The sequence below is a fragment of the Helicoverpa zea genome, chromosome 20 (genome assembly GCF_022581195.2).
Source record: "Helicoverpa zea isolate HzStark_Cry1AcR chromosome 20, ilHelZeax1.1, whole genome shotgun sequence".
In the NCBI taxonomy this organism is placed as follows: domain Eukaryota; kingdom Metazoa; phylum Arthropoda; class Insecta; order Lepidoptera; family Noctuidae; genus Helicoverpa; species Helicoverpa zea.
Window position 1 is genome coordinate 10,040,762 of NC_061471.1, and position 27,150 is coordinate 10,067,911.

The 27,150-nt window shown below is 34.2% G+C and overlaps 2 protein-coding genes across 6 annotated transcripts; both read left to right on the forward strand.

Moving 5' to 3' along the window:
• Positions 1–622: 622 nt before the first annotated feature.
• Positions 623–26,311, forward strand: LOC124640159 (b(0,+)-type amino acid transporter 1-like). 5 transcript variants are annotated; one of them, XM_047177827.1, is made up of 9 exons: positions 623–752; positions 15,775–16,025; positions 16,121–16,390; positions 18,654–18,779; positions 20,593–20,737; positions 21,201–21,428; positions 21,666–21,762; positions 25,694–26,015; positions 26,162–26,311. In XM_047177827.1, exons 2-9 carry the CDS (start codon positions 15,785–15,787, stop codon positions 26,224–26,226), a joined length of 1,494 nt encoding a protein of 497 aa, XP_047033783.1. In that variant the 5' UTR covers positions 623–752; positions 15,775–15,784; the 3' UTR covers positions 26,227–26,311. The 5 variants fall into 5 exon arrangements, with proteins under 5 accessions (XP_047033783.1, XP_047033784.1, XP_047033781.1 ...); XM_047177828.1 differs by having other exon boundaries at positions 639–756; XM_047177825.1 differs by lacking the exon at positions 623–752 and adding an exon at positions 1,677–1,833.
• On the forward strand, positions 16,417–18,419 carry LOC124640160. The gene is made up of 4 exons (XM_047177830.1): positions 16,417–16,715; positions 16,804–17,133; positions 17,320–17,503; positions 17,831–18,419. The coding sequence occupies exons 2-4, from the start codon at positions 16,805–16,807 to the stop codon at positions 17,972–17,974; spliced, it is 657 nt and encodes a 218-aa protein (XP_047033786.1). The 5' UTR covers positions 16,417–16,715; position 16,804; the 3' UTR covers positions 17,975–18,419.
• Positions 26,312–27,150: the final 839 nt, after the last annotated feature.

Sequence of the window (27,150 nt, forward strand, 5' to 3'; positions counted from 1 at the left end):
AAAACACATTAGATGTCTATTTTCTTCGAAGAAATTATCCCAGGGTCACAGGTATTTTTATCCTGGTATTACAGAACATTTGCGTGAAATCATGGCTGGAAACACTGTAATAGTGCTTGACCATATGATAGCTGTACTCGATTGGGAAATGTATTCGATTAAAATCGATTATTATTAAATTGCAAATATTAAAGATCACTCGATATTTAATGCTTTTTCTACCCTTCACTGCACTTAAAGCATTGAACAATTTAACCTTCATTCAAGTGCATGATCAGAGAGTAAAGTAACATTGTGCATGATTGTCTGAAGGTTGCACATTGTATTTCGCACAATATTGCACTTTTTTTTATGAGACGTTGAATCTAAATATGAGTTCTAAATAATTATTCTAACATTAAACATGAATGTTAAATAGTTTCATATAGGTAGATTTTTTTTAATTAGATACCCAAATGTTTTTATCTTTTGTTTGATTGAGGACCTATCTATCTACCTATCTTGATACTTTCTTTCCTACTCACGGATTCGCAAAGCGAGCATGCTCTTACCACACATATGGGTAAAATACGTGTACTGCGGCGTTTTAATTTAATCACTTTTAAATAAAAGTAAGCCAGAGGTCGTCAGCCTTCATTCTGAGTCCACTTTAGTTTGTGACATTATACCAGTGCAGAAGCACGTCGATTTGTGTAATTTTTGGCGGGAAATATACTTTATATCGAAAGTGATAACGACATTAAAAGAGTAACGTGAGTACGTAAATAAATAAATTCACTATTAAAAATAGTTTTATGCGTGAAAATTTATACTTATTTGTAAAATGTATGATGGAAGTTTAACTTTTAAAAAATTCACATGTTTGTTACGATAACGCTGAATTTGTAAGAGTGGTTTAGGTACAGTAATTTATGAATGTAAAGTAGGTAGTGCGGTGTTTATTCTGAATAAGACCTGAATGCCTTTTTTGCACCCAGGCAAACCTATTAGAGAAATGATTTTGTTATAGGTAAATAAAGTTATAAGTGCTATTTGGTGTGATGATTTTGTGTCTGAACTACCTATGTATATTATGTATGTAATGTAGGTAATACTGAAACGATTTCAAGGTGGTCATGTTTTATCAAAATGACAAACAAACCTAAAATAAATTAAGATTTAATAAGCCATTTATTTGAAAGTAAAATGAGTTGGTTTAGTTGTGCTATAATAGCAAGCCCAGATATTAATGTGAGTAAATAGTTGTAAAGATGATAACAAACATTATATCCATGTCGTTTCGTATTTATTGCAGAGCTCATTTTCCTCATATCAAAAACGTGTTTGCAGTTAAATAAACTAATAAAACCTGAATGTACCTAAGTGCAAAATTATGTTTATCTCTTTTAGTCTATAAAGACCCGAAGCATTGTAATTTTATTCATTTTCAGCAGTACCTATCTGTTTGTTTTTGAAATATTTTTCAATTAGAAATAAAAACTAGTTACTCATTACCGTAATTGCTTTCATTCAATTATATTACCGCTAAAGCTACACGCTCACTTTACTCAAGCTAATCATGTCATTACTTAATTGAATTAAATTAACGTCTAACGCCACCATAAACAAGAATTTATAACTCTATAAAACCTTTACCGTAATTCGTGACATCTGTGTAAACTTTTTTTTATTTTGTTTGTTATCAAACCTCTTTGTATTTACTTCGACGGAAGAGGCAGTTGAACGCCAGTCTGATAGCGGTAGTGACCAGAGAGTGACGTGTCTGTACGTTTGTGTAAATACAAGTGATCACCTCGTGATATCTCGTGAAATTTAAATAAACCTTGGAGTAAGGTAATTTGTATTTAATATGAGATTATGATCTTGATGAAATGTTTATTTTAGTTCAGCAAAATCTGAGACGCAATATTTTTTATTGCCCACATTTTTTAACTTTAGATAAAATATTTTTGTTTACTACATGATCGTATAGTAAATCATTCATTAGCAATAGTAATTCGCAGAACTATAATTATGTCACTCTATCTTAGAGAAACAAACATTAATTTATGTTGTGTATTGTCTAGGTTTCTAATCATTAATCAGTACCAAACTATGTTCATTATGTAGTAGTAAATATTATTTCCCTAATGCTGTTTAGAATAAATAAATTGTTCCCATAAGTAGTAGGTAGGTACCTACTGCATCTAGGTACTGTCTAAAACTTAGTTTAGTCTCGGTGTCTCAGAAATACCTACACCAACATTTAATTTTGTCCACAGTCCTAAAATATTTAACGTCGTTGTCCGTGCTTTACACATATTTATAGTAGCTTTAGGAATAACACAACTTTCTATTAGCGAAAGAATTTCCGCAATTAACCAGTAGGAAGTTTCAGAGATTATTCCCGCACAAACCTAATTTTACCTCTTTATGGTTAGCTATTTATAAGAAAAAAAAAACAGTCAACGTGATGCATCTGTGGTGCACATGCTAACACTTGAAACACGTTATAATATTTACCTACGTTCCTTTATTTTACTACAAAGTATTTTATCATTGGAGACGTTTGTCTGTATCGGGCGTTACAATCTAACACGGCTGTCGCTAACTTGATAACGATAAATACGATAAAACTTACTTTATTTGGTAATTTAATGTTACAAAATTAAAGGAAAATAAAAATTGCATCACAAATTAACCATCCTAAAAAAAAAAGTTAAGACCATAGAACCCGCCTCATTTTTATTTATGGAACATAAATTTCCCTCCATACAAATGACACGAACTGTCAAAATTTATCTAAATAAATAAATCGATTTAAAATTAATTTTAATTGCCTGCTTTAAACCCTTTCAAATGCAACAATTATGTAGACATGTTGATAAATAAATTGAATAAATATCCAACAATCTTACAAGTGAACTCCGAAGCCTTACATTGACCGGTCGTGTTGCGTGTGACGAATGCCATCGCGGCGGGATAGAATTCCAACAATAGACAATGTTTGTGTTATAGGACCCGAGACGCTCAGTTATGTAAATAAGCCCATGACTATTGGGATAGTAATGATTGTACGTATCTTTCTTAAATGAAATTCGATGGAATTTGATTGTAATGCAATTTAAGAACTGGATTCTTATGTTTACGAGTTTTTATGACACAAGTTTTTGTTGAGATAGGGACGTAGGTACTTATAGGTGGTCAAAGTTTTTTATTTTTTTTTCAAGCGAGAAACGGGTCTTTTGCCCAGCAGTGGGACATTAAGTAAAGGTAGTCCTTAATTTTTAAAATTCATACGATACTTAAACTCTCCTTGCCTAGAAAAGTTAATCCTAAAAATCGTAACTTAAACACAGTAGGTACCTAATTCAATAACAAACACAACTATCAGAAAATGATGAAACGGAAACAATATTAGATCAAATGACAAAACTGTCCGCGCTTGAGTGCAATGTCAACAAAAACATGAAGAAAGTTAAATATAATATAACAGTTGAATATTGGCCTTGTCAGGACAAACTGTTACCTATAAATAATGAGCAAATACCTAGTCATTTGTTTACTGTTTATCATGCCGTGCCTCTGCAAAAAGTACCTTACTTCTCCGTCAAATATTTGGGAGATGGGCATTAATGATTACAGAAGCTAGTATTGAGTTAAAGAAACAAACTACAATACTATCTTTTTTAAAAGTCCAAGCCCTGTTGGTGCCAATCATTCAACCATGACAGCTCTTTTACTTCATAATCCATATCCTTTGCGTTAGTTGGGGAACTGACTAAATCGATCCTTATTTTTCACTCTGTCTGGATTTTCGTTCTTCTCATTTTTCATCCTCAAAAGAATCGTGAAAGCAGAACTCTGAGTAAAAGGGGCTCTGAGTTAGTAACTGTGAGTAGCCAAAAATAGTTTTTTAGGGAAACGTTTTTCCGTTTTCATTCCGTGATCAGGTAAACAAACAACCATACGTTGATATGGGCCAAGGTTATGAGTAGGTGCGACTCGAAGCCGAGTTTGTTCTCCGCACATGCACGTGCATAGGAAGTAAAATATCTGTTGTCAATAAATATTCAAATCTTGGAGCTATTTACAGACACCATCGTCGCAGATAGGTAAGTACCTACCTACTCATTAAAAGGGTTGTTTACGCATATCGTCTGTCAGTTTTTCTGGTAAAATGTTCTTTTTTTTCATTATTCGGTCGGCATATAAAAGGCATTTTAAATGCCTGAATAAAATTATTGAAAAATCTTATTTGTATTCATTTATCCAGGTTCTATACTCGGATCTAGTCATGTACGAATTATTGTCTGATCTGATAAGCCAAAGGAAACTTCGAGTTACTCTATGTTTCTCTAAAAAAATACCAACATTACATGTGTTGTTTCATCATAAGTCAGGTCATATCAGTTTCCGCATATTTTCCTCAAATAATGTAGGTAATAAGCGTAGCTGAAAAATAACACTATTGTTTTCATAATCAATGGAAAAATGTTAATGTACAATTTCATCACGATACACTTCAGTAACAGACGGCTAATAACAATATATTCTAGGTACAAATAACTGAAATAAATAGTAATTTTAATTGTAAAAATAATTAAAGCAATAGTGTAAATTGTATCTATACATATAATAAAATGATAGGAAAGTCAAAACTGTACATTGAATATTTTTTTAAAAGCAGCATCCATAATCGATTCTGAACCAAAAATGTAGTTTTTAGAATTTTTGTCTGTATGTCTGTTTATCTGTTTGTCTGTATGTTTGTGCCGGATAAACTCAAAAAGTACTGCATGGATTTAAACCAAATTTTGCATGAATATTACTTGGGGGCCGGTTCAACACATAGGCTATATATTATCACGCTATCCCTTACGGGGGATAAGCAATGAACCATTATTACTGTTAACGTTTCTGTGAAAGCGTATGCAATAATAACACATAATTGAATGTTGTATTTATATTAGTTGACCGGCCTATTATTAATCTTTAAACAGAAAATCTTGTATTTATAAATAACTCGGGAGAAAAATAAAATTTTACGAAATTGTTTAGCCAAGGTTAACGTGGCTCCATCTATGGTATATAAAATACATCAAATTTGCCAAGGCAGCGAGGTGGTAAATAAATAACACATATTAATTACCATTTATATTCACAGATGGAGTTGTCTATTTTCTATAATTCACCATATTGTAACAGAGGGTTTAATTTTTTTATAGTTATTTTAATTTAATATTGTTTGTCAGTTTGCCATGCTACATCAATATCCCGCTATAATTGTTTTCGTGATGCAAGTAAAATTGATAGTACTTACCCAAATTTAAGACAGAGCCCATGTAAAGTCATAGATGGAATTGCACATTTTTTCATAAGCAAATTGACTTGAGGTTTTATTAGTTTAGCTTATCATCCAGTAATGTGGTGGCTTTTTTTATGAGAAATCATATCAGTTACAAAGGCAGAATTGCCATCAAACATGTTTTCGCTAAGTGTGCTATCCGCCGTTGCCTCCTTCTGCGCAGCAATCATGCTGGAGTAGGAGGCAGCGGACTGACTGAAAATTCGCACTTCTCATCATAACCGCTATGGTGAACGTGGAAGACACCTCGACAGCCGGGTGTCGAGAACTTTGGGAACTTGGTCATCCTTTTCTCCGCCTTCACTGCAGATTCACGGTAGATACATGTATTTAGAAATTAAATGAAGACATCCTTGGCTATGTGCAATAATCTGTATGTCATCTTCAGTCAAGTGGTCATGTTTATCACGTATTTACCAACTAAATTTAATTAAATTATTAAGTTATATGATTGAAAACATTTGCATATGTTTTCAAAACGGTTGACTGGACCCAAAGATTTCCTGAACATTACAATCTTTACTTCTTTATTTAGATAAATGGCCACACATCCACAACACAACATTTATTGGTCAACCTGTGCGGCTGCTAAGTAGTAATCCTCTAGCTCCGCATTCTATATTGCCCACGCAGACGAAGTCGCGGGCAACAGCTAGTATTTAAATAAAATAAAAGTACAGTTTTCACTGAAATAAAGGTGTACAATATACCTAACCTCTGGAAGTTGTGGAATACAAAGGTACCACAGATTTAATGAAAATATTTAAAAAATACCAAAACTATAAACCCTCATAACAGTCATTTAACCTTTAAATGCATGATTTTTCCTGATGAGAATTCCCATACCCAAAATTCAAAAAAACAAATTCAAACGAAAACGAGTATTAAGCCCGTCTTACGATTCTCTCTGCTGATACACTTCACTATCTCCACTAATTATCGTCTCATTATTATCAGTATAATTTATCGTAATTATTACGTACACGCTTACAATATATCCTTTATAATTATCACTTGGCAACAATTCTTTAATCACTAATACAGAACTTACAAAAACACGTCATGTCATTGTTATTTCGATCATTGCTTAAAATATTAAAACGATTATTTAACATGTTTATTATCATGTTTTTTTTTTTAACTGAGCTATTAACCGAATAAATTATGAAAATATTTTTTTATAACTTTATGTCTGTTTTTGATTAAACGACATCTTTGTTAAAGTTTAATTTCGTTAATCAAAAAATATCGAATCTACAATGTTAATGCTGACTAGAGTGAATAATAAGGGTGACCAGGTTTTAGTGATTTTTTTAAGAATTATTTATGGTTAGGTATATCTGTTTTAATATATGTAGTATCTGTTCATATGTAGTTATAGCAATATGTAGGTGCTTAGACCCGCTCACTTATCTGGCATATGGCAAATCAAAGAGATAACTCGGGCAATTTAGTGTAGGCAGGTTACATCTGTCAACCCCATAAGCAAAACAGTCGAAACGCCATGTTTATGCGTGCAGATTTCGTCAAACTATTTTATTTAAAAACGAATAATCTCGACACTGGTGATATACATAAGTACGAGTAAGTTACAGAACAGTTTGTACTTAGAGCCTCGTGCGTTTCAGAACGTGACTTGAATATAAAAGTTATCTAATAATATTGTTCTATACAGAGAACATGAGACATCTATAGGGGAAAGCAGTAGTGTTAACAGTTTTTTTTTCAAAATCATCATCAAAAAAACTACGGCATTTTTTATTTATACACTTCCCAAAACAGTAGGTCATCACACTTGCAAGAATGTAATAAATTAACATCGAAAAAATCAACTTGCAAACTTCGTCTCGAGTTCGAAGAAGCGCAGTGGGTGTCATAACTCGTAAATCATGCAATTACAACAAAAAAGTGCATTGAATTAACGTCCATTAAATTCGGAGAAACTGATTTTCTGCTGGCACGCCGAGTGTCAAGTTCTTTTTGTAAAGTAACCAGTTTCGAATTTTGTGAACGATGCACCGCGCGACGTAATTAGAATGCAGCGTATATCTCGGATGCACTCGCACTCGAAGAGCATGTAAAACAAAGAAAATCCCTGTTCAAAAATAAAGCTAATAAATACTGGCGTATTATTTGACGCTGGATGCAGGATGTAGTTAAAGATAACAAAATACGTAGCTGTATTATACTATTCACGGATCGGTAAATGCGGTGTCGTTGCACTTTGCCACGAGTGCAGTAAATGTTCCGTATTTGTGAAATGACTTTCGCGTTTTCAAGGACACTGATCATCTGTTGGCTATAAATTATTCGGGTGTTTTAGCTTTAGTATTATTGTATAAACATGCCGTTTATTTTCATTGGTGAATATTTTTATAGGAGACGTGACCTAGTATTCTGTATAAGACTTGACCTTGATTTCGTCTAGTAGACGAAGGTCAAAGTATCCGAAGATTTTCGCTATTATTTTCTTTTTCACAAACATTTGTCAATTTATTAGCTAAAGCTCTCTCAAAAAATATTTATTACTCGAGAATGCAATGATAGGGTGACAATGACAATGAGTTATTCAGGACAATCCCATTCTTGTTGAACACATACATAGGTGAAGCTAATTTCGCCTGACAACCCACACAAATTGTAAAACATAATTGCGGGAAACGACTAATGGGTTAATAGGACCATTCGCTGCTGGTGAGAAACGAGTTGTCACTGCACCTACATACACACGAAACATAGGCAAAAAAAAAAAAACGGGTTAAAATATGTAAACATGTCCTGAATTATTTTTGTGAAACTGTTATCTTGAAATTCGGACCATGAAAAAACTGTGTGGAAAATCATTTTTCACAAGATTATTTACCGTTACGCTCGCCGTTAATTAAAATGAGCAAATCATTCACCATTCTCAACAAAAACGTAAATAAACGTAACCTTCATCGATCATATATCGATTCTTATCGATAGTTGTTACACTAATCGATATAAAACGTAAGTAACTATGTGGAAATAAACTTCGGTTGCAGCAAGGACAACCGCTTACTTAGTTTAAAATGCAACATCTGGCCGATTGTGGTGGTCATATGACGCAATTTGTTTTAATCCTATGAACAGCATTCGTGTATACTTACCAACTTACTTAGTAAATCAAATATGTATAGTTATCGGCACGGATATTGAGCCCTGACCCTCACCTGCGCAGAAGCGATTTATTGGTTTATTGCCTTATGTGTAAGCGATCCCCACTCCTCCGCCTAGAGCTCAATATCCGTGCCGGTAACTATACACAAAATAAAGCATAAAAAAAATATTAAACAATTGTAATTACGTCGTCTTAGATTCTGCATTTGCACTTTCCTATCAATTTCATTATCGCTGTAAATATTTACTTTTTTTATTTTATCGTTAATAACACGCTATACTATGCGTATTGTTTCAAGCGACAAAATATCCGCCCACTTTTCGCTTCCTAGAAACAATATGACAAGTGAAATTATCAAACTATTTTTAAATCCCTTTATAAATATGAAACTGCTGAACGTGGATGCAATGTCCACAAGTTTTTGCACAGCTATCTAAAATATTTACTTTACTCAATAAGAAGCAGCTGACGCCCTTGAACGAAGTAGGGAAGTAGGTATTAAAGTATTACATTCGTTTACTCTACTTTACTCGGTACATCTTTAGACACTCTGTCTCTTAGAGACAGTGGCCATCATACTTACCCTACTTGGTAATTAAGACTGCAGTATTATTACATAGGCAATGCCTTTTTCATTTTACACACATTGATTATGTATCTGTGTTCTCTTATGAGGTCTGGGGATAAATTGCAATGTACAAAGACACCTTTTGTTTCTGAGTGATCAAATGTCACCCTGTTTTAGCGAAACGGGTGTTTGTGTCTCTAGTAACTCCCGTGCTCCTTTGATTGCTTAGCCTTCCAGTCCCACAGTTCAGATGTCTGAATGAATACCCTCTCCACTACTCCATACAATGGATTATTCTCATAGCAATACAAAGTCTGCTTCATCAATTCATTCGTAATTCATACACAAAGGGGTCATCAAATTCTTAGTCATCGGTCTGACTAAATTCCTTCATCCTGGGTACTGTAATGCATATTTATAGCTGTATCTATAGCGAGGTTAGGTTAATCAATATTGTTATCTTTAGTGACACCGAAATAGGCAATATGTTGCTATCTAAGTAATCTCCGAGCTTTGATTAATACTTACCCACCTCAGAGATTAGGTACTAATGGTCGGAACTTGGATCACAATTCAATTCTCTTTTCCACGAACCTTTTAGCGAGATTAAATTCTATTTAGATAGCTAACAGCAGTAGGTATCGAAATATACTTGACCCCATTTAAATAAAACTACTTTTACGGATTTTATCGCGTTATATTAATATTATTTAATCCCGACGTTTCGGATCCTTTACAGCATCCATGGTCACGGGCAGACTAAGGTGTTGGTCGTCTTGATATATTAGTTACAAACAGCTACCCTACATTTTGTTGATTATTATTGACAATCCGATTCACGCAAAACGAGCTCACTGTATCCATAGGTCGAGCAGTTGTAGGCTTGGATTTTGATTTAATAGTTTCTATGATGGGATTCCAAGCAGGTGGTATGTACCAGCCATCTTCTCTATTGAAATTTGAAATTCTCTATTGAAACCAGCCACAGTTGAGCGTCTACCTGCTGTTCTTCCATACATAAGAGGAGTCACAGACAAGATTGGCTACATCTTGAAGCGAGCTTCAATCAAAACCTACTTCAAGCCGCTGAAGAAGATCAGTCAATTCTTACCACCTGTCAAGTGTCACATACCTCTACAAGATGCGGGTGTATACAAGCTTGAATGTGATTGTGGTCTCTCTTACATAGGCCAAACTAAAAGAAGCATAGGGACCCGCGTAAAAGAACACATCGCCGATGTCAAACACCGCCGTTCCAGACAGTCAGCAGTTTGTGAACACACACTAGACAAGGCCCAGCATTACATCAGATTTGATAAACCACAAGTCCTTGCAAGAGAAAACCGATTCCTACCTAGGATGATTCGCGAGGCTATTGAAATTAAAAAACATCCAAATTTCAATAGAGAAGATGGCTGGTACATACCACCTGCTTGGAATCCCATCATAGAAACTATTAAATCAAAATCCAAGCCTACAACTGCTCGACCTATGGATACAGTGAGCTCGTTTTGCGTGAATCGGATTGTCAATAATAATCAACAAAATGTAGGGTAGCTGTTTGTAACTAATATATCAAGACGACCAACACCTTAGTCTGCCCGTGACCATGGATGCTGTAAAGGATCCGAAACGTCGGGATTAAATAATATTAATATAACGCGATAAAATCCGTAAAAGTAGTTTTATTTAAATGTCTAATATTCGCGTAAGTGTCAGAAATCAATACTTGACCCCAATCAAGTTATTTAATCACGACTTCACCTACCATAACCAATAAATTGACCCCTAAGTCCAGCTAAATATGAAGAAAACGATTTTGTTTCAAGTACATTATTGGGTTCATTTGAGCAGTATTATGATGTAGATGTTGAACCTATCAGAATATTGTAATTATCCATCAGCAGACCCCATGTGTAAAAACCACCTAACAATGTCATATCGTAGGCAACAAGGCATTTTTATGAATAAGTAACTAATCTTTATTTTATATTTTTATCGTGTCAGTCAAGGACGGATTTAAATCTTTATCTGGCTAATTTTCTCAGATATACCTACAGATTACGCCTACTAGAGATATAAAACTTTTTTGGAGTATATATATATGATAGGTTCTGTATTTTGAGTGTTTTATCACGCCATTTAACTATCAAAAATAAGTCCTTTTCAAAAACCCTGGTAGGTATTTTTAAATATGTTCTACAAATTCCTTAATTGATCATGAAAACCGTGAAAACGTGACTTGTTATTTAGAATACTCGCACTTTATCACCTTGATTGTGCTGTAAGTTTGCTTGAAAACATAATACGTAGGTCTTCATAATATTCGCAGAAAACTACGCATTTCATAACCGTTATATGTTCGTAGGTACCTACATATATTCCGCATTTAGTTTGAGAATAACCTCTGATACAGAACCTCTTTTTCATTATGTGTGTGTGTGTGTGTGTGTGTAATAATGTTGTGGATCGATTTACCCAAATAATATCGGAAGATAAGATATCTACTGCATATGGCCACTCTCACAAACTTAACCTAAATTACTCAACAGTCCAGTGATAAGTGTGTCAAGCTTTCCAATAAAAGGGATATAAAATCCTGTCTTCCTATGCTATTTATATTTAGAGAGTTCACCATTGTTCACGAATCTCGAGTGCCCAAAATATCAGCATTGCCATCCAACGTATGCGGGTAGTGTGTATGTTGACAGCAATGACGACCAGTATTTCGTTTTCATTTTTTTTCCTTTAGAATTTGAACGATGTTTATAACCAGCATTATGGCTGCTAAAGTTTTGTATGTGATCTGTATTTTTTTTCGCGATACACATAGAAATGTCTTGTTTGGAAAAAGTCCTGTTATATTTCCAAAGTATGGTCAACCTTTTGATAGAAGCCACTCAAAATCTTTTGTAATTTTAAGTGGTTTGAAATCATCCCTTCAAACACTTTACGCACTAGGCATAACTATTTTTTGTATTCTTAAATTCTAAACCATGATAAATTGTGAAGAGTTGTACAGTCAGACTGGAGACCTAAGTATTGATTAAATCAGACACCCACCCCATCAAATCAGTCGCCTGCGAGTCTGTGTACTTGACCTAGAACTTTGTTTGTCCTCAATTATCACTACAATATTATGGGGTGACGTCCTGTGAGTCACCAGTGAAAACAGGGCATAATTAACATTGAAAAGGGAAATTAACATACCAGAAATGGTCTTTAAAATAAAGGAAAAATATTTCGGGATTAGGTACGCCGCTAAGACGACCCACTGACCTATTGGTTTTTATAATCAACCTTTTCAAAAAACGGCGTCGTTTAGGTATAATAACTAGCCGGCGAAAAAAAAATTGACCAAAAAGGTCAGGTCAAAAACTCAAACTCTTGCTGTAGTCGACAATCCATGTAAACAATTGTAAACATTTCTTATTATGAGTAGCATGACTTAAATTGTGCTCAATAAAATGTAATGATACCTAATACCTTTGCCTATTGTTCACGCTCGTTATAAAGTGCGGAATTTTGCAGGACAAATATTGAGTCACACACAGCTGTTGTACGCATACGCAATGCACGTTATCGGTCAAACGTAGAAATAGAAATAATTGACTGTGCATTCACTCACATTGAAGTCCAATAACATTCGTGTATACCTATTTATAGTTTTTCGAGTCTCTGTTATATAGAGGAATTATAGTAGACGAACCGTTTTCTCGCCGTTTCACCCGTGACCTGTATGAATTACAATTAAACGAACAAAATTTCTTCGGCACATTAATTGAACAACTGAAAGCACAATTTTTTTATCGTTTTCACATTAACGCGATTCCCACGCATTTTATCCAGCTATACCTAACTAATGGCATAGGTAGTATTATGTAGGCCGATAAGAGCGCATAGCCGTTATACAGAACAAAACATCTAAATAATCTTTATGATTCATTTGTTTTTTTAGTAAGCACTTCATCCTCTGCTACAGGGGTAAACCAGCAATTTTGCATTAGTTTTTATTAGGAAACTACTTATGTGTGAAGGTACCAACCCGTAGGTAATTAACTATAATGATCCAACAGATCAAAGATAAAGATTTAATAAACAATACGAGGAAAATGAGTAGAATATAGTAGAAAGTTCAAAAGTCACAGAACTGTCACGGATTAGTTACAAATGCAAATAATTGATAACCTACACAACTATAACATTAATAAGTAGGTACCTAGCTATATTTCTTGCCTATACCCAACTAGAAGGTATAGATAGATAGATAGATTATTCTTTATTGTACCTACCTTTTTAAACAACTATCGCAGTTCCAGACTTAATGAATGAATATCGATTTTGTATGGAACTTCTCCCTTCCCTAAAGACTTCCATGACCTATTGCGTAATACTGGGTCTGCCAAGGTTAACCTATTGTCTATGGAGGCGTCTGAATTTCATATGAGGGGTAAACGAGCAAGGTTGCTGAAATTCTATCGCAAAAACACTTTGGACATTATCTCTTCTGGGGCCCGATTCTTCTAAGTTAATAATGTCAAAATCGACTAGCAATATGATCGCAATAGCAGTTTTAACCATATCGGGCATTCTGCTACTAATAAAAGACCAATCGTATTCGATTGACATTTGATTGGTGTGCGATTGGTCTGCTATTTTGGTGATTTTGGCCTATACAGTAGTTTGCTGTACAATCATTTTGCAATTGTAAATCATTTGCAGACAAAATTATTCATTATTGAATGACAGAAAAGGATAAAAACGTTTATTTCAAAGAAAAAATAGCGGAATGCCACATACGCTTCAATCGTAATCGAGTCGGGATTGGATCTCAGTCGAATCGAGTCGAACGTGCATCGTATGTCGCTTAAGTAAAATTAGGAGAATCGGGCCCCTGAGTTACTTAACATAAATCCGAATAAATAGTTACTTTTTAGTTGAACTAGACTAGACTACGACAAAGGAATGAGATCTAGTGAATGTCAATAAAACAATAAAAAGGCCCTTTCGACTTTACCCTATCTCGCGTAAATCTGGGAACCAATATTGATTTTTCACCACCATTGAAAGCAATTTAAACAAAGCTTACTTAACTAACTAAGTAAAAAAACTATGTATATAATAGAGTCTGCATAGGTAGTGCAATTTTCGGTATCATGTACTAATCATAAACGAATTAAGTGCAGTTACGACCATCGTAAGTTTTTGTTATAGTACAGCTATTACGAGACAATCCGTTAGCAAGACCTAATCGATAAAAGGAGATATAGTCCGATCACTGTAATCAACACTTCACCATACTGTATTATCATCATAAATTGACAGAAAATGAGGTTTTTTATCAGTAATGCCTATATCGTAAAACGTATGAGATGTGTAGGTAGGTACATAGAATGGGTAGATATTGCTATCGGACAGAGATCGTCTACCACATTTTGTAGCTCCTACTCATCTTTGTCTTGTCATAGTGGAATGATAAAGAAATTCTTAGTCATCTTCCTTGTTATCCGTTCGGCCAAATATTCTCACACATGAAGACTACTATAAGTAACGACTCAGATAACTAACTTCAATGAGTGAGTAACATATGATAGAATGCGAAGCGGAATATAATCTACCATAAGACTCATACATAAAAGCCAACGACAGCCATATTATCTTGATTGGTTATAAGTGGGTTCACCTTCCTTGATACGACGATGAGGTCAAAAATATTCCCATGCGACCTCTTACGTTGGAATCCTTTACGAACACGTGAGGACCAAGTTCATTCACCGTTAACTCGATTACATCCTTATGACTTCACTCGATGGGACGTTCCCATTCGATACTCATTACTCGATTAAAATGTAAAAGATTTCCAAAAGTATCAGCAGCTGCAATGTACCATGCTGAATTGACGGAATACAATAGATAATTTGTGTTCAATAAATAAAGTTATTTATTATTCAGAAAACAGGCTTTACCTTTGATAAATGGAACACTTAAGTGTTTTTGTATTACCTAACAACCAACTCCTTTTGCGGGCACAATAGTCTTAAGAAAATTGTAATGATTTTATTATGCAAGGCTTAGACCAATCTTCGTAGATAAACGAAAATGGCCTGAAATTGAATGCACTGGAATTCAAGAAATAGCTGTTCTTAGACCTAATTCACAAAACTCGATGAAGTGCGAAACGATCTTGCGTCCTTGACATACCTATTACCAAATTAACTACTCTTTTCCTAATTCCCGCAAAGGAATTACTCGTTAGAGTTAGAGTCTAACGGTTACAGTAAAAGTCATTGTAACTGTTACCTCCGCTTTAAAAATGATAATTTTAGAGAAAAATCTAAATAATAAAGGTGACAATACACGAAACTCGGTTATGCGACCCAATTAGTCGTGACGTGCAGAGTCTAACCAAATTGTATAATTTCTTGAACTGCTAAACATCCGTTGTCTGACCCGTACCTAGCTGAAATGCAATTAGCACTTCAAAAACATAGGATAAATGTTGGATTGTAAGAAATAAGAATCTAATATCCATGTTCTCTCTCTTATATCTATGTAAATAGGTACTTACTTATGTATTCAGTTTACAATCCAATACTAAAACTGCTCAAGCAAATCTATTTACTATTGCATTTATGAATGATAATGTAATACAAACTTCACATCATAACAAGCTATCGTATGACAATACATAAATGCGTCTTGTTTTCATTGTTACAGGTAAACAATAATGCCTGACAAAGAATCGGAACTGATTGAAAAGTGTGAGACCGGCAACGGCATGGCGAAGGCGTGCGGAAGCGCCGTTAAACTGAAACGAGAGTTAGGGCTCTTCTCAGCCGTGAACTTGATACTTGGTGTTATGATCGGATCTGGTATCTTCGTATCACCGTCCTCCGCCCTCGAACACTCTGGATCCGTAGCACTTTGCCTGATTATATGGACGGTTTCTGGAATAATATCCTTATTAGGTGGGTGTAGGTAAGATACCTATGATCACTTAATAATTTGCTTATAATTCCCACGTTAATACAATTTTTAATGTATTATTGTATGTTAATTCTAGGAGCACTATCATTCGCTGAACTAGGAACCGTAGTCGGCAAATCCGGGGCAGAATACTCATATTTTCAAGAAGCATTTGGAAACACACACAAATTTTGGGGGCCGTTGCCTTCATTTATATGTGCTTGGATATACGTTGTTATATTAAGACCTGCAGAAGTCGCCATAATAGTTATGACTTTTGCTGAATACGCAATTCAGCCTTTTACACCACATATACAACAAGATAATAAAGAAATAGCAATAAAGCTTGCGTCTATATCAGCATTATGTAAGTATTATTACTTGAAGTATTTTTTTGTTAACTATTCCATTTTAATCGATTGGGAATTATTATAGCGATTCATACTAATCGATTAGTCAACATTGGTTGGCGTACAACACTACGCTACACTATACCAACTGTCATTCAAGCGTAACTGTCAGAGTCACTGTCAGTTACGTCAATTTCAATTTCAAAATTCTGTTGCAAACGGCACTGAGCGCGGTGTTTTATGTTTGTGGAATTGTTTTCATCGAGACTTTCTCTATTGTGAGTGAAAAACAATCAAAAAGTGATAAAGTTAAAGCCTGATAATCATTACTACTTGTTCAAAGTAAGTAAAACTCTATATATCTTAAACATTTGGCGTTACATATCAAACTTGTTTTGTTATGAACTTCTAACATGCAGTTAACTTTTAGGATGGCTTCCGATCGGAATAAAGAAACAAAAGACGACGTTAGACGCGAAATAAAAGAATTACAAGCGCGATGCCTGCACCAGTGGAAAGTTATCGACAATTCGCCTTTGGAAGCGCCGTGTGAAAGTTTAGACGAAATAAACGAGAAAAAGCTTTGTTACCTGGAAGGACTGGGCATGGAAATTCAAAATTCGAATACCCCGATAACACTTGATGAAAACCTCCTTACCAGCCAGTTTCTTAAAGAAATTACCGACAAAACTGCACAAGTAGAAGAGTATACCGCATTTATAAAAGGTAGCATACATGATACTGATGCGGAGATAAATAGGTAAGCTGCTAATATAAAAAGATTAATAACTTCTTGCAATAAACCTTTTCAAAGTGAGATCATCATCCACATTGATTGAACACAGTTTATACCAAGTAAAAAATGCCTGTATTAAAATTATACATATGTGTTTGTATTTAAGGTCACTTTTACCTGCTAACCAGGTCAATATTATTAATATTTCAGATTAAAAACTGTGATCACAATAACACAAGAAGCAAAGTCTCGACCAAAGACAAACAAGCTAGAAGTTAAGCCAGAACACCTTTTTAGAGCAAAGGAAAAGTTTAAGAGCATGAAGGCTGAACTACATGGATTGATACAGTCATTATTTCCTAACTGTGATCATTTGGTCTTTGAGATTATGGGGGTAAGTTTAATAATTTTATTATTTTTTGTGGTGAGGACTTATAAAGATACAATTTGTACTGTTACCAAAAGCATATAAACTAATATTTAAAACATCTCAATACCATTGTAACATAACTTTAATAAATGCATGCACTTGCAAACTAATTTTACACTTTATTAAGCATTTTGAATGAAAAAAAACTTGATAATTTTATTGCATAGTATAACACAGTTCTTAATTAATAAGCTCCTGTAATATAGAAGGCATTTAGATTAACACTATTCACATTTGCTGGCTAAATGATATAAGACCAAAAACTAATATTTAAAAACTTTTTCTTTTCAGCAACTTATGGCAGAAAATCTAAATGAAACTTCAAACGGATACATACCTATCACATCAGAGACATTCCAAATAATAGAACTACTGAAAGACATGAATCTTGTAGCCGTAAACCCTTATAACCATATGGAAGTCAAATTAGCTTGATGATAATTATCATTAGCTTAGCATAGACATATGGAATCCACCAATTTATCATGCCATCTGAAAAAACGGAAGAACTCATCATGACAAATGGTCACCCATGCAAGGGCCAACCACGCCTCAACCTTATGATAGATAGATCCCTGCTTTAACTCTCTTTTACTAAAGTATATTTTTTAATTGAATTTTGTTTGACCAACATAGCTTATCTGACTATCAACATAGCTACACACAAATAATGAAAATGATTGTAATTCATTGTATATTTTTGTTATAATATTAGCATTAGGAATAAAAGCATGTTATCTACCATTTATGTATAAGTTTGGACAAAATTATGTGAATTCAGAACCAATGAAATAGCAAGGGACCAATTTATGACTGCCCAATATCAATGCAAAACTATTTGAGTACTAAGTTTAAGTAAATAAACATTGTTTTTTTTTTACTAATGTTGTTTCATTTTCATAAAAATGACATTTCCTAACACCCAAGGGTGTAAAAAAATATTTTTAACCAACTTCCCGAAAATAGAACAGGCTCATAATGTATTTTTTTTTTTCAAGTAATTAAATATTGTAGCCTATTGTACCCATACAACCTCAGTAATTGTTTCTAATTACCCATTTTGTATCATTTTACTTTTATAACTGTAACTAACTAGAGCTCTGTTTTCTTGCAGTTGTAATGACCTACATCAACATAACAAGTGTGAAGTTATTTGTAAAAGTACAAAACATATTCGGAGTTTGCAAAGTGTTTGCATGTCTCATCGTTATTGGAGGTGGCATTTATGAAATCTATAAAGGTAACTTTCCAAGTACATATTTATCACTAGCCGTGCCTATTTATTCACTCGCGTCCTGTGGGAACTACTGGCCGTACCGGGGCAGAATATAGCCTATGTTACTCGGGAAGAGTGTCGCTTTCCAACAGTGAAATAATTTTTCGAATCAGTTCAATAGTTTCGGAGTATTTAGAGAACAAACAAACAAATACCCTCTTATTATAAAACGCGGTATCAAATAAGTATCGGCTTTTGTACTACCTTTAATCCACCTTTAAGTACGACCTTGAAAAAACGTTATTACAAAACGCAGTTTATCGCAAGTCCTATTACTATCTGTAGTACAAAAGATAAACCATCGAGCCCCCTAGTTTAACTGCAGTACTTAGTCGACAAACGTCAAATTCCGACATTATTTACTTTTGAGGTTATTTGTTTTGTGATGAAAAAAACGAAAGTGGATATAAATATGTGTGATTTGGAATACTTGGATGTGTTAGAATACCATTGAGAGTGTCCGGGGACCCAACAGAATGCGTCATCGTCAAAATCTCTTCAAATTACCTGACGACAATTTTCGATATAAATATCGATTTACGTTTTTCGAAATAATAGTCAATTGAATGCATGATGATAATCCAGGATGATCCTATGATGCTCAACTGGGCTCGCCATAAAGTAAGTAGCCTTTACAGTGCAAGTAGGTTGCCAAAACATCCTAATTAATTGTATAAGAGTCAAAGTTTTTATTATGGATGTTTGTTTATGTTCTACGCATAAACTACCACATAGATTTTGATGAAACTCCGAAAATATATCAGATTATCATACAGTCTATTGTTTATTTACAGATTCAAGACTATTTTGGCGTTTTGCACGCCGTATCTCTGCCAGTAATATGCAATGTTTGTAAAAGACTGGAAGCTTGCTAAAATGTAGAAAAATGCCTAGACGAGAAAGGGAACAAGATTGTGTGATGAAGAACAGTGTCCAACATGTATCAGTGCATTTGACTGTATAAATAGACATCGGAATAAAATATAATTTTCTACTTTTATGTTGTTTCAAATGTTTCATTTTCTTTTGGTAATTTAATGCCCACGATATTCTGTGTGTAAGGTATTGTGCACTTAATTTTGAAGAGGTTCTAATTAGATGCACAACGTCTTATTTAATCATTTAAATCGGGATGAAAATAATCCAAATTATTTCTAACCTAAAAACAAAACATAACTCGGAAACGCGCGCTGACGTTCCGTTATACGCGCAAACTCGATAGTTGTTTAAAAGAGAATAATTGGATCATATGTATATCGTTAAAAGATACTAGAAATATAAAATTACCTTTAAATAATAAAAAGTAATATTTTCAACTGCAGAGATATTTTTTTTATTATCATAGTTATTTATTTTTCATCAAAATAGACTTAACAAAATAATGTAAAAAGGAACTGCGCATAGAATTCGGAACGATTGAACGAATGATTTAAATATTTGTTGCTTATAATCTGTGGATATTATTTGAACCATAGACAAATCGAAGTACTAAACAGTCTTCTCTTAGTCTACGTTTTGTAATAAGGATGTGAAGACTATCGTAAGTACCGTAACAAACCAAGACGTCTTCAGTCGGGTTTAAACCACTACTTGCGGCAGTTTTTATAATAAGAGGGAAAATGTTTCCTCTTGATTATAATAGTATAGAATGTGATACACATAAAATAGCCCTTTGATACAAAATGCACAACAATCTTTTGGTACTTTTGGTCAAAACCTTTTAAATAATCGAATCCTTCAGTACTTAATCTGACATACATTTTTTTAATAATTGCAGGTAACACAGAACACTTAAACAAAGGTTTTGAAGGCAGCACCACAAGCCCTGGTGGCATAGCCCTCGCATTGTACTCCGGTTTGTGGGCCTATGATGGATGGAACAGTGTTACTGTCGTCACTGAGGAGATTATTAACCCTGGAGTGTGAGTATTAATATATATTTTGGAGGTGTCTACACTACTTTTGCAAAGTTGTCACATCGGTAGAAAGGTATCTGTCTATCATAGCGTGATGCTCGTCTGACTCTAAATGCATTTTAAGTTAGTGGTCATTAAGGGTAGGCACCACAATGTCAGTCCATTTCATGGTACTTCAAGTTGTATCCATTCAGACAAGAAACCAATATGTATTACATTTAATGGGGCAAAGCATTTTTTGGGGGACAAGGCAGAATATTATTATTTTCAAAAATCAAAAGATAGATATGCTTTATTAGGTTCACCATTTTTTTTCTTTTTGATCTTAGTACAAATTTAAGTACCTAGATGACATAGTGGGCGGTCTTATCGCTAATAGCGATCTCATCCAGGCAACCTTTTCCAGATAAGAGATTTTTCATGAAGTACAACAGGTATAAACCTATTAATTTTAACTTTTTGTCCACAGCAACGTCCCCTTAAGTATATCAATAGCAGTTCCCCTAATAACGGCTCTGTACGTCTTCATGAACGTAGCGTATATGACGGTGCTAAGCTATGCGGACATGACATCAGTGCCGGCGGTAGCTGTGGCCTTCGGAGCCAGGGTGCTAGGCCCGGCCAGCTTTCTCATACCGCTGGGAGTCGCTATAGCTACCTTTGGATGCGCTATGAGTGTGCAGTTTGGTGTTACTAGGTGAGTTTGAGGTATTGTAGGTCTTGTGTGTCTAAGGTTTAAAATAAAGATACTTATGTTGGAATTACATCAAAATTGAAGTCTTCCCAAGGCTAAATTAAAGCAGGAACTAAAAAATGTGAACCTCCTGTAAGTCAGATCTTGAGACTGTCAATCAGCTTTTTAGTAAAGATCTTCTATTAAGCCTGCCCCTAATGTCTTATGTTCCATTTTTAATACCTATGTGTCTTGTTTCAGAGTATGCTACACAGCCGCTCGTGGTGGTCATATGTTAGAAGTATTCTCATACGTTAATGTTAAGCGGTTAACGCCCGCCCCAGCTGTGGCCTTCCAAGTAAGTCGTAATAACAAAATAATATTGTTAAAAAACCTCTAAAATTAATCAACTTATCATTTATTTTAACCCCTCTGCTCGACAAGGTTTTGACATATGACTTTACCGTTGATTCGGCGGGATATTTTGAATCGCGACATGGAACTCAAAAATTTGTACTAACTTTCAACACACACCCTCTTATTATAAAACGCGGTATCAAATAAGTATCGGCTTTTGTACTACCTTTAATCCACCTTTAAGTACGACCTTGAAAAAATGTTATTACAAAACGCAGTTTATCGCAAGTCCTATTACTATCTGTAGTACAAAAGATAAACCATCGAGCCCCCTAGTTTAACTGCAGTACTTAGTCGACAAACGTCAAATTCCGACATTATTTACTTTTGAGGTTATTTGTTTTGTGATGAAAAAAACGAAAGTGGATATAAATATGTGTGATTTGGAATACTTGGATGTGTTAGAATACTATTGAGAGTGTCCGGGGACCCAACAGAATGCGTCATCGTCAAAATCTCTTCAAATTACCTGACGACAATTTTCGATATAAATATCGATTTACGTTTTTCGAAATAATAGTCAATTGAATGCATGATGATAATCCAGGATGATCCTATGATGCTCAACTGGGCTCGCCATAAAGTAAGTAGCCTTTACAGTGCAAGTAGGTTGCCAAAACATCCTAATTAATTGTATAAGAGTCAAAGTTTTTATTAAGGATGTTTGTTTATGTTCCACGCATAAACTACCACATAGATTTTGATGAAACTCCGAAAATATATCAGATTATCATACAGTCTATTGTTTATTTACAGATTCAAGACTATTTTGGCGTTTTGCACGCCGTATCTCTGCCAGTAGATAATATGCAATGTTTGTAAAAGACTGGATGCTTGCTAAAATGTAGAAAAATGCCTAGATGAGAAAGGGAACAAGATTGTGTGATGAAGAACAGTGTCCAACATGTATTAGTGCATTTGACTGTATAAATAGACATCGGAATAAAATATAATTTTCTACTTTTATGTTGTTTCAAATGTTTCATTTTCTTTTGGTAATTTAATGCACACGATATTCTGTGTGTAAGTTATTGTGCACTTAATTTTGAAGAGGTTCTAATTAGATGCACAACGTCTTATTTAATCATTTAAATCGGGATGAAAATAATCCAAATTATTTCTAACCTAAAAACAAAACATAACTCGGAAACGCGCGCTGACGTTCCGTTATACGCGCAAACTCGATAGTTGTTTAAAAGAGAATAATTGGATCATATGTATATCGTTAAAAGATACTAGAAATATAAAATTACCTTTAAATAATAAAAAGTAATATTTTCAACTGCAGAGATATTTTTTTTATTATCATAGTTATTTATTTTTCATCAAAATAGACTTAACAAAATAATGTAAAAAGGAACTGCGCATAGAATTCGGAACGATTGAACGAATGATTTAAATATTTGTTGCTTATAATCTGTGGATATTATTTGAACCATAGACAAATCGAAGTACTAAACAGTCTTCTCTTAGTCTACGTTTTGTAATAAGGATGTGAAGACTATCGTAAGTACCGTAACAAACCAAGACGTCTTCAGTCGGGTTTAAACCACTACTTGCGGCAGTTTTTATAATAAGAGGGATAAATTCTAAGTCCGTAATGCCTGATCAGAAGTATTTTAACTATAACTTTAGAGCTCACTTATTTGACAACAACGTGCGAAGGTCAAATGGGGTCAGTTAATTCAGAAATAGATAATAATTACGGTGTTTCTAAGTCTATCGAAAAGTTAGGCATTTCAAATTTGGTGAAAACTTACCAATAAATAATCGCATCACTTTCTCAAACACAACACAAACGTCATATTTATAACATTTTCAATCCGTTGCAATACATTTCGTGCACTTATTTATGATTCATAACTAAAAAATCAGCACATAAAATACACAATAAAAATGAACAATTTACAAGATCAAAGTCAAGTAGAGTTTGGAACAGAGTACATTTTTTTTTTTAATCAGCGGTGTGCATTCGATACCTAAATCGGATGTTTATTATAAATAATCGAATACCAATTTTATATATATTTTTTAATAGAAACTTATTTCAATTTTATTTCTTATATAATTTTAAATTATAGGTTCAATTTGTTTTTGTTGTGAAGAAAAAATATTAAAGTTTTATGAAAGTTTTTAGCATAGGTAAAATTTTTATACTGGGTGTCCCATAAGTCCTTTGAATTTTAAATTTCGAATAAAATTCAGATGGCGCGCCGGAATGGCGCGCGGGGTGCGGGGATAGCATCAACGGTCTTTCAGGAAAGTTTTATCGGAGCAGACCGTGGTTTTTGTGTGCGTGAGTCACAACAATGATTCGGCCACCATTGCGCGGCGTAAAGGACATTGGGCGAGATGTTTGAATGTTGGTCTACTCCCCCTCTAGTAATGAGTCATACATCATTTGAAAGGTCTTTTTAAGCGTTACATTTTGTACTTACATACTACTTACCAATTCTTAGTACTTTAGATGTTAGAACATGTTTAAGGTTTTTTATCGTTAGATTCCTTCTCTAGTAATTAATTAAATATCACTGGAAAGGCCTTTTTAAATCGAACATTTCGTACTTAAATACCTCTAACAAATTGTCAGTACCTAAGAAGCTACAGTAGATTTTAGACATAGTTATTATTTCACTAAACATGGTCCAACTCCCTAAATACTAACAAATGACAATCGCCGCCGTACAAGAAAATACTTTATATAACATAAGCTTTCTATTGATGTATTACTTAATGCTAGAGGAGAGGTAGATCAAAACGCTCATTGTCCTTTGGTGGCGAAAAAAAATTGCTTCATTCCTCTAGGCATCGACTTAATATTTTTGATCCTAATGATCCCGCAGGACTTCTGAGGATCTGAGGCGGATGACGGGGAGTAGCGACCCCGCGCTTCTTTATAGCTTGTCGGTCAAAAATAATCTTTCTTGTTCTACTAGTCAATGCAATTTATTTGATACCCGTATTGACAGATTTGTGAAAAGAAAAATAAGTCAGCGGCGGCCATCTTTCTTCCATCTTGGACCAGCTTTCGATGAACAGCGAGTACCAGTTCCGACTACCTATTTGCCCTTTCAAACAATAAAATCGTCATAAAATTTTGCGATAACTACACCTAACTACAGCTCTCGTCAAATAGCTTTGCCGCTCAGTTAAAAAGTCGGAAGTAACGAACCGCCATTAAGTTTGGCAGGACTACAGGAATTCTGTACATAAAACACCCGAAAAAATAAATAAGTCTTCAAAATTTGCGGTCTTCAGAAATCCTAAAAACCGAAAAAAAAAATATTCCGGCTACAACGTATTTTCTACCACTGATTTTCTAGCATTTTTTCAAAATAAATAAAGTCATTTTACTTTTCCTAATTTATTTTCAGATTATAGTATACAAAAGTGCAATTTAGTAATATTATAATATCAAATAATATAAAATTATTAAATCGATTCTTTATTTTAACGAATCGGATCATTCGATGCAAAACTTCTATCACCGTCGCCATCTTGTCTATGCGTCTTCAAATTTAAAAAAATCAACAAATGTAAACAAACATGGCGAGTTCGATCAGAATTCCCGGTAATTACGATTGGATTTTCAAAAGGTATATTACTAAAGGGATGCTAAATATGAAAGGTTTGAATGCATCAAAATAGTTTAAATTTATTTAGTTATTTTATTTAGTACTCACAAATACGGTTTGATTGGAAAGAAAATAAATATGAGCGTAAATAATTAGGAAAGTGTATGACTCATTCGCAGACCCCGATTGGGGTCTAAACCGAGCTTACGGTGACATTGATGTTCAGACCCCAATCGGGGTCCGCTACGGATTTGACGGTTAATTACAAATCTCTTATTTATTTATTTTTTGTTTCAGGCAATACTAACATCAGTATTCATACTAGTTGGCAACATCAAAACCTTAATAGAGTTCGCCAGTTGGTTCCTATGGTTCTTCTACGGTCTAGCCATGGTCGCTTTACTAGTTCTAAGAAAAACACAACCAAAGAAACATCGCCCATACCGGGTCCCAACAATAGTCCCGTGCTTTGTGTTGTTAGTAGCGATATTTTTATCGATACTGCCAATCGTACACGACCCATCCCTTAAATATTTGATGGCTGTGGGCTTCATACTGATGGGCGCGACGGTGTACACTGTATTTGTATATTATAAGAAAACTCCGACTGCTATTTTAAGTGAGTATGATTTAGAAAACTGAAACCAAATTAATGTAATTTTGTTATTTCAAAAATCTTATTTAGTTAGCACGTCACTATTACGTCAGAAAATCGACTATCTAGTATAAACTATTGGATCAGTAATATTGTACTTTTTTTTACAGGAAAATTCACATTCCTCACTCAAGTCCTGTTCGAAAGTGTGCCGCCAAGCGATCGTCAAGACTGATTTTATATTACTGTAATAATAAAGTTATATCTGTAAATATAGTACAAAAGTATACAATAATAAATATTTAGAGATAAGTTCAAAATGTAGTTTGATTATTAATATTTGGTTACCTACTGTCCAAAAACTGTATTACTGACCATTGAAAATTAAGGTATCCATCATTTCCTATGATAAAAAACTTTAATGTAGAGAATCTGAGCTTGCGCCAATGCATGCGAGTAATCACAGAAATAAAGAGAAACTGCACTCAGTTCTATAAGTGTGCTGCAGAAGATTAGATAAACTGTAACAGACATAGTCTCGGGTTCGATTCCCGGATTCAAAATCTGTTTATGGGTTTTAGGAAAATCACTAAAAGGTTGGTGGCGATACAACCGAAACTCGTACCAGAACGAAACGTCTGTCCTGCATTTAGATCCCTCTGCGACCTCTGCGTTTGAAACGCTTGTGTACTATACAAAGAGTTGATGTAAATTATCTAGACACACGGCAGTGTCCGCCAAGTTCGAGCAAAAAAAGCGACACACCGGCCGTGGGTTATATTACACGAACCATTTCGAGCCAAATTCGACCCCCCTGTAACTCAAAATCTATTTTATTTACGCATATCAAATTTCTAGTATCTATTGAGACCCCCTCACTTATCTAAAATACAAAATTATAATACAAAACAACCTTACAAAAATAAATGAAATCCCACCCAAAACAAAAATGTGAAAGACTGCCAAGTTCGATAATATGGGAATGCTTCGCCTATAAAAGAAGTGAGATCTGAATAAGTACCAAGTTCCATACACATACCTCAGTTAAAAATAGTTACTTTTTAATGATGTTACTTGGCAAGTTTTAATAGAAAATTAAATACTTGATTCATTTTAGTTTGTTGTTTAGTTTGTTTGTTGCGTTTAGTAGGTTTATAAC

Coding starts and splice junctions, on each gene's coding strand:
- LOC124640159 (XM_047177827.1), top strand. CDS start 15,785: ATGCCTGACAAAGAATCGGAACTGATTGAAAAGTGTGAGACCGGCAAC. Junction 21,763..25,693: donor CCCCAGCTGTGGCCTTCCAA/GTAAGTCGTAAT, acceptor TTTTTGTTTCAG/GCAATACTAACATCAGTATT. Junction 26,016..26,161: donor AACTCCGACTGCTATTTTAA/GTGAGTATGATT, acceptor TTTTTTTTACAG/GAAAATTCACATTCCTCACT.
- LOC124640160 (XM_047177830.1), top strand. CDS start 16,805: ATGGCTTCCGATCGGAATAAAGAAACAAAAGACGACGTTAGACGCGAA. Junction 17,134..17,319: donor ACTGATGCGGAGATAAATAG/GTAAGCTGCTAA, acceptor TTAATATTTCAG/ATTAAAAACTGTGATCACAA. Junction 17,504..17,830: donor TGGTCTTTGAGATTATGGGG/GTAAGTTTAATA, acceptor TTTTCTTTTCAG/CAACTTATGGCAGAAAATCT.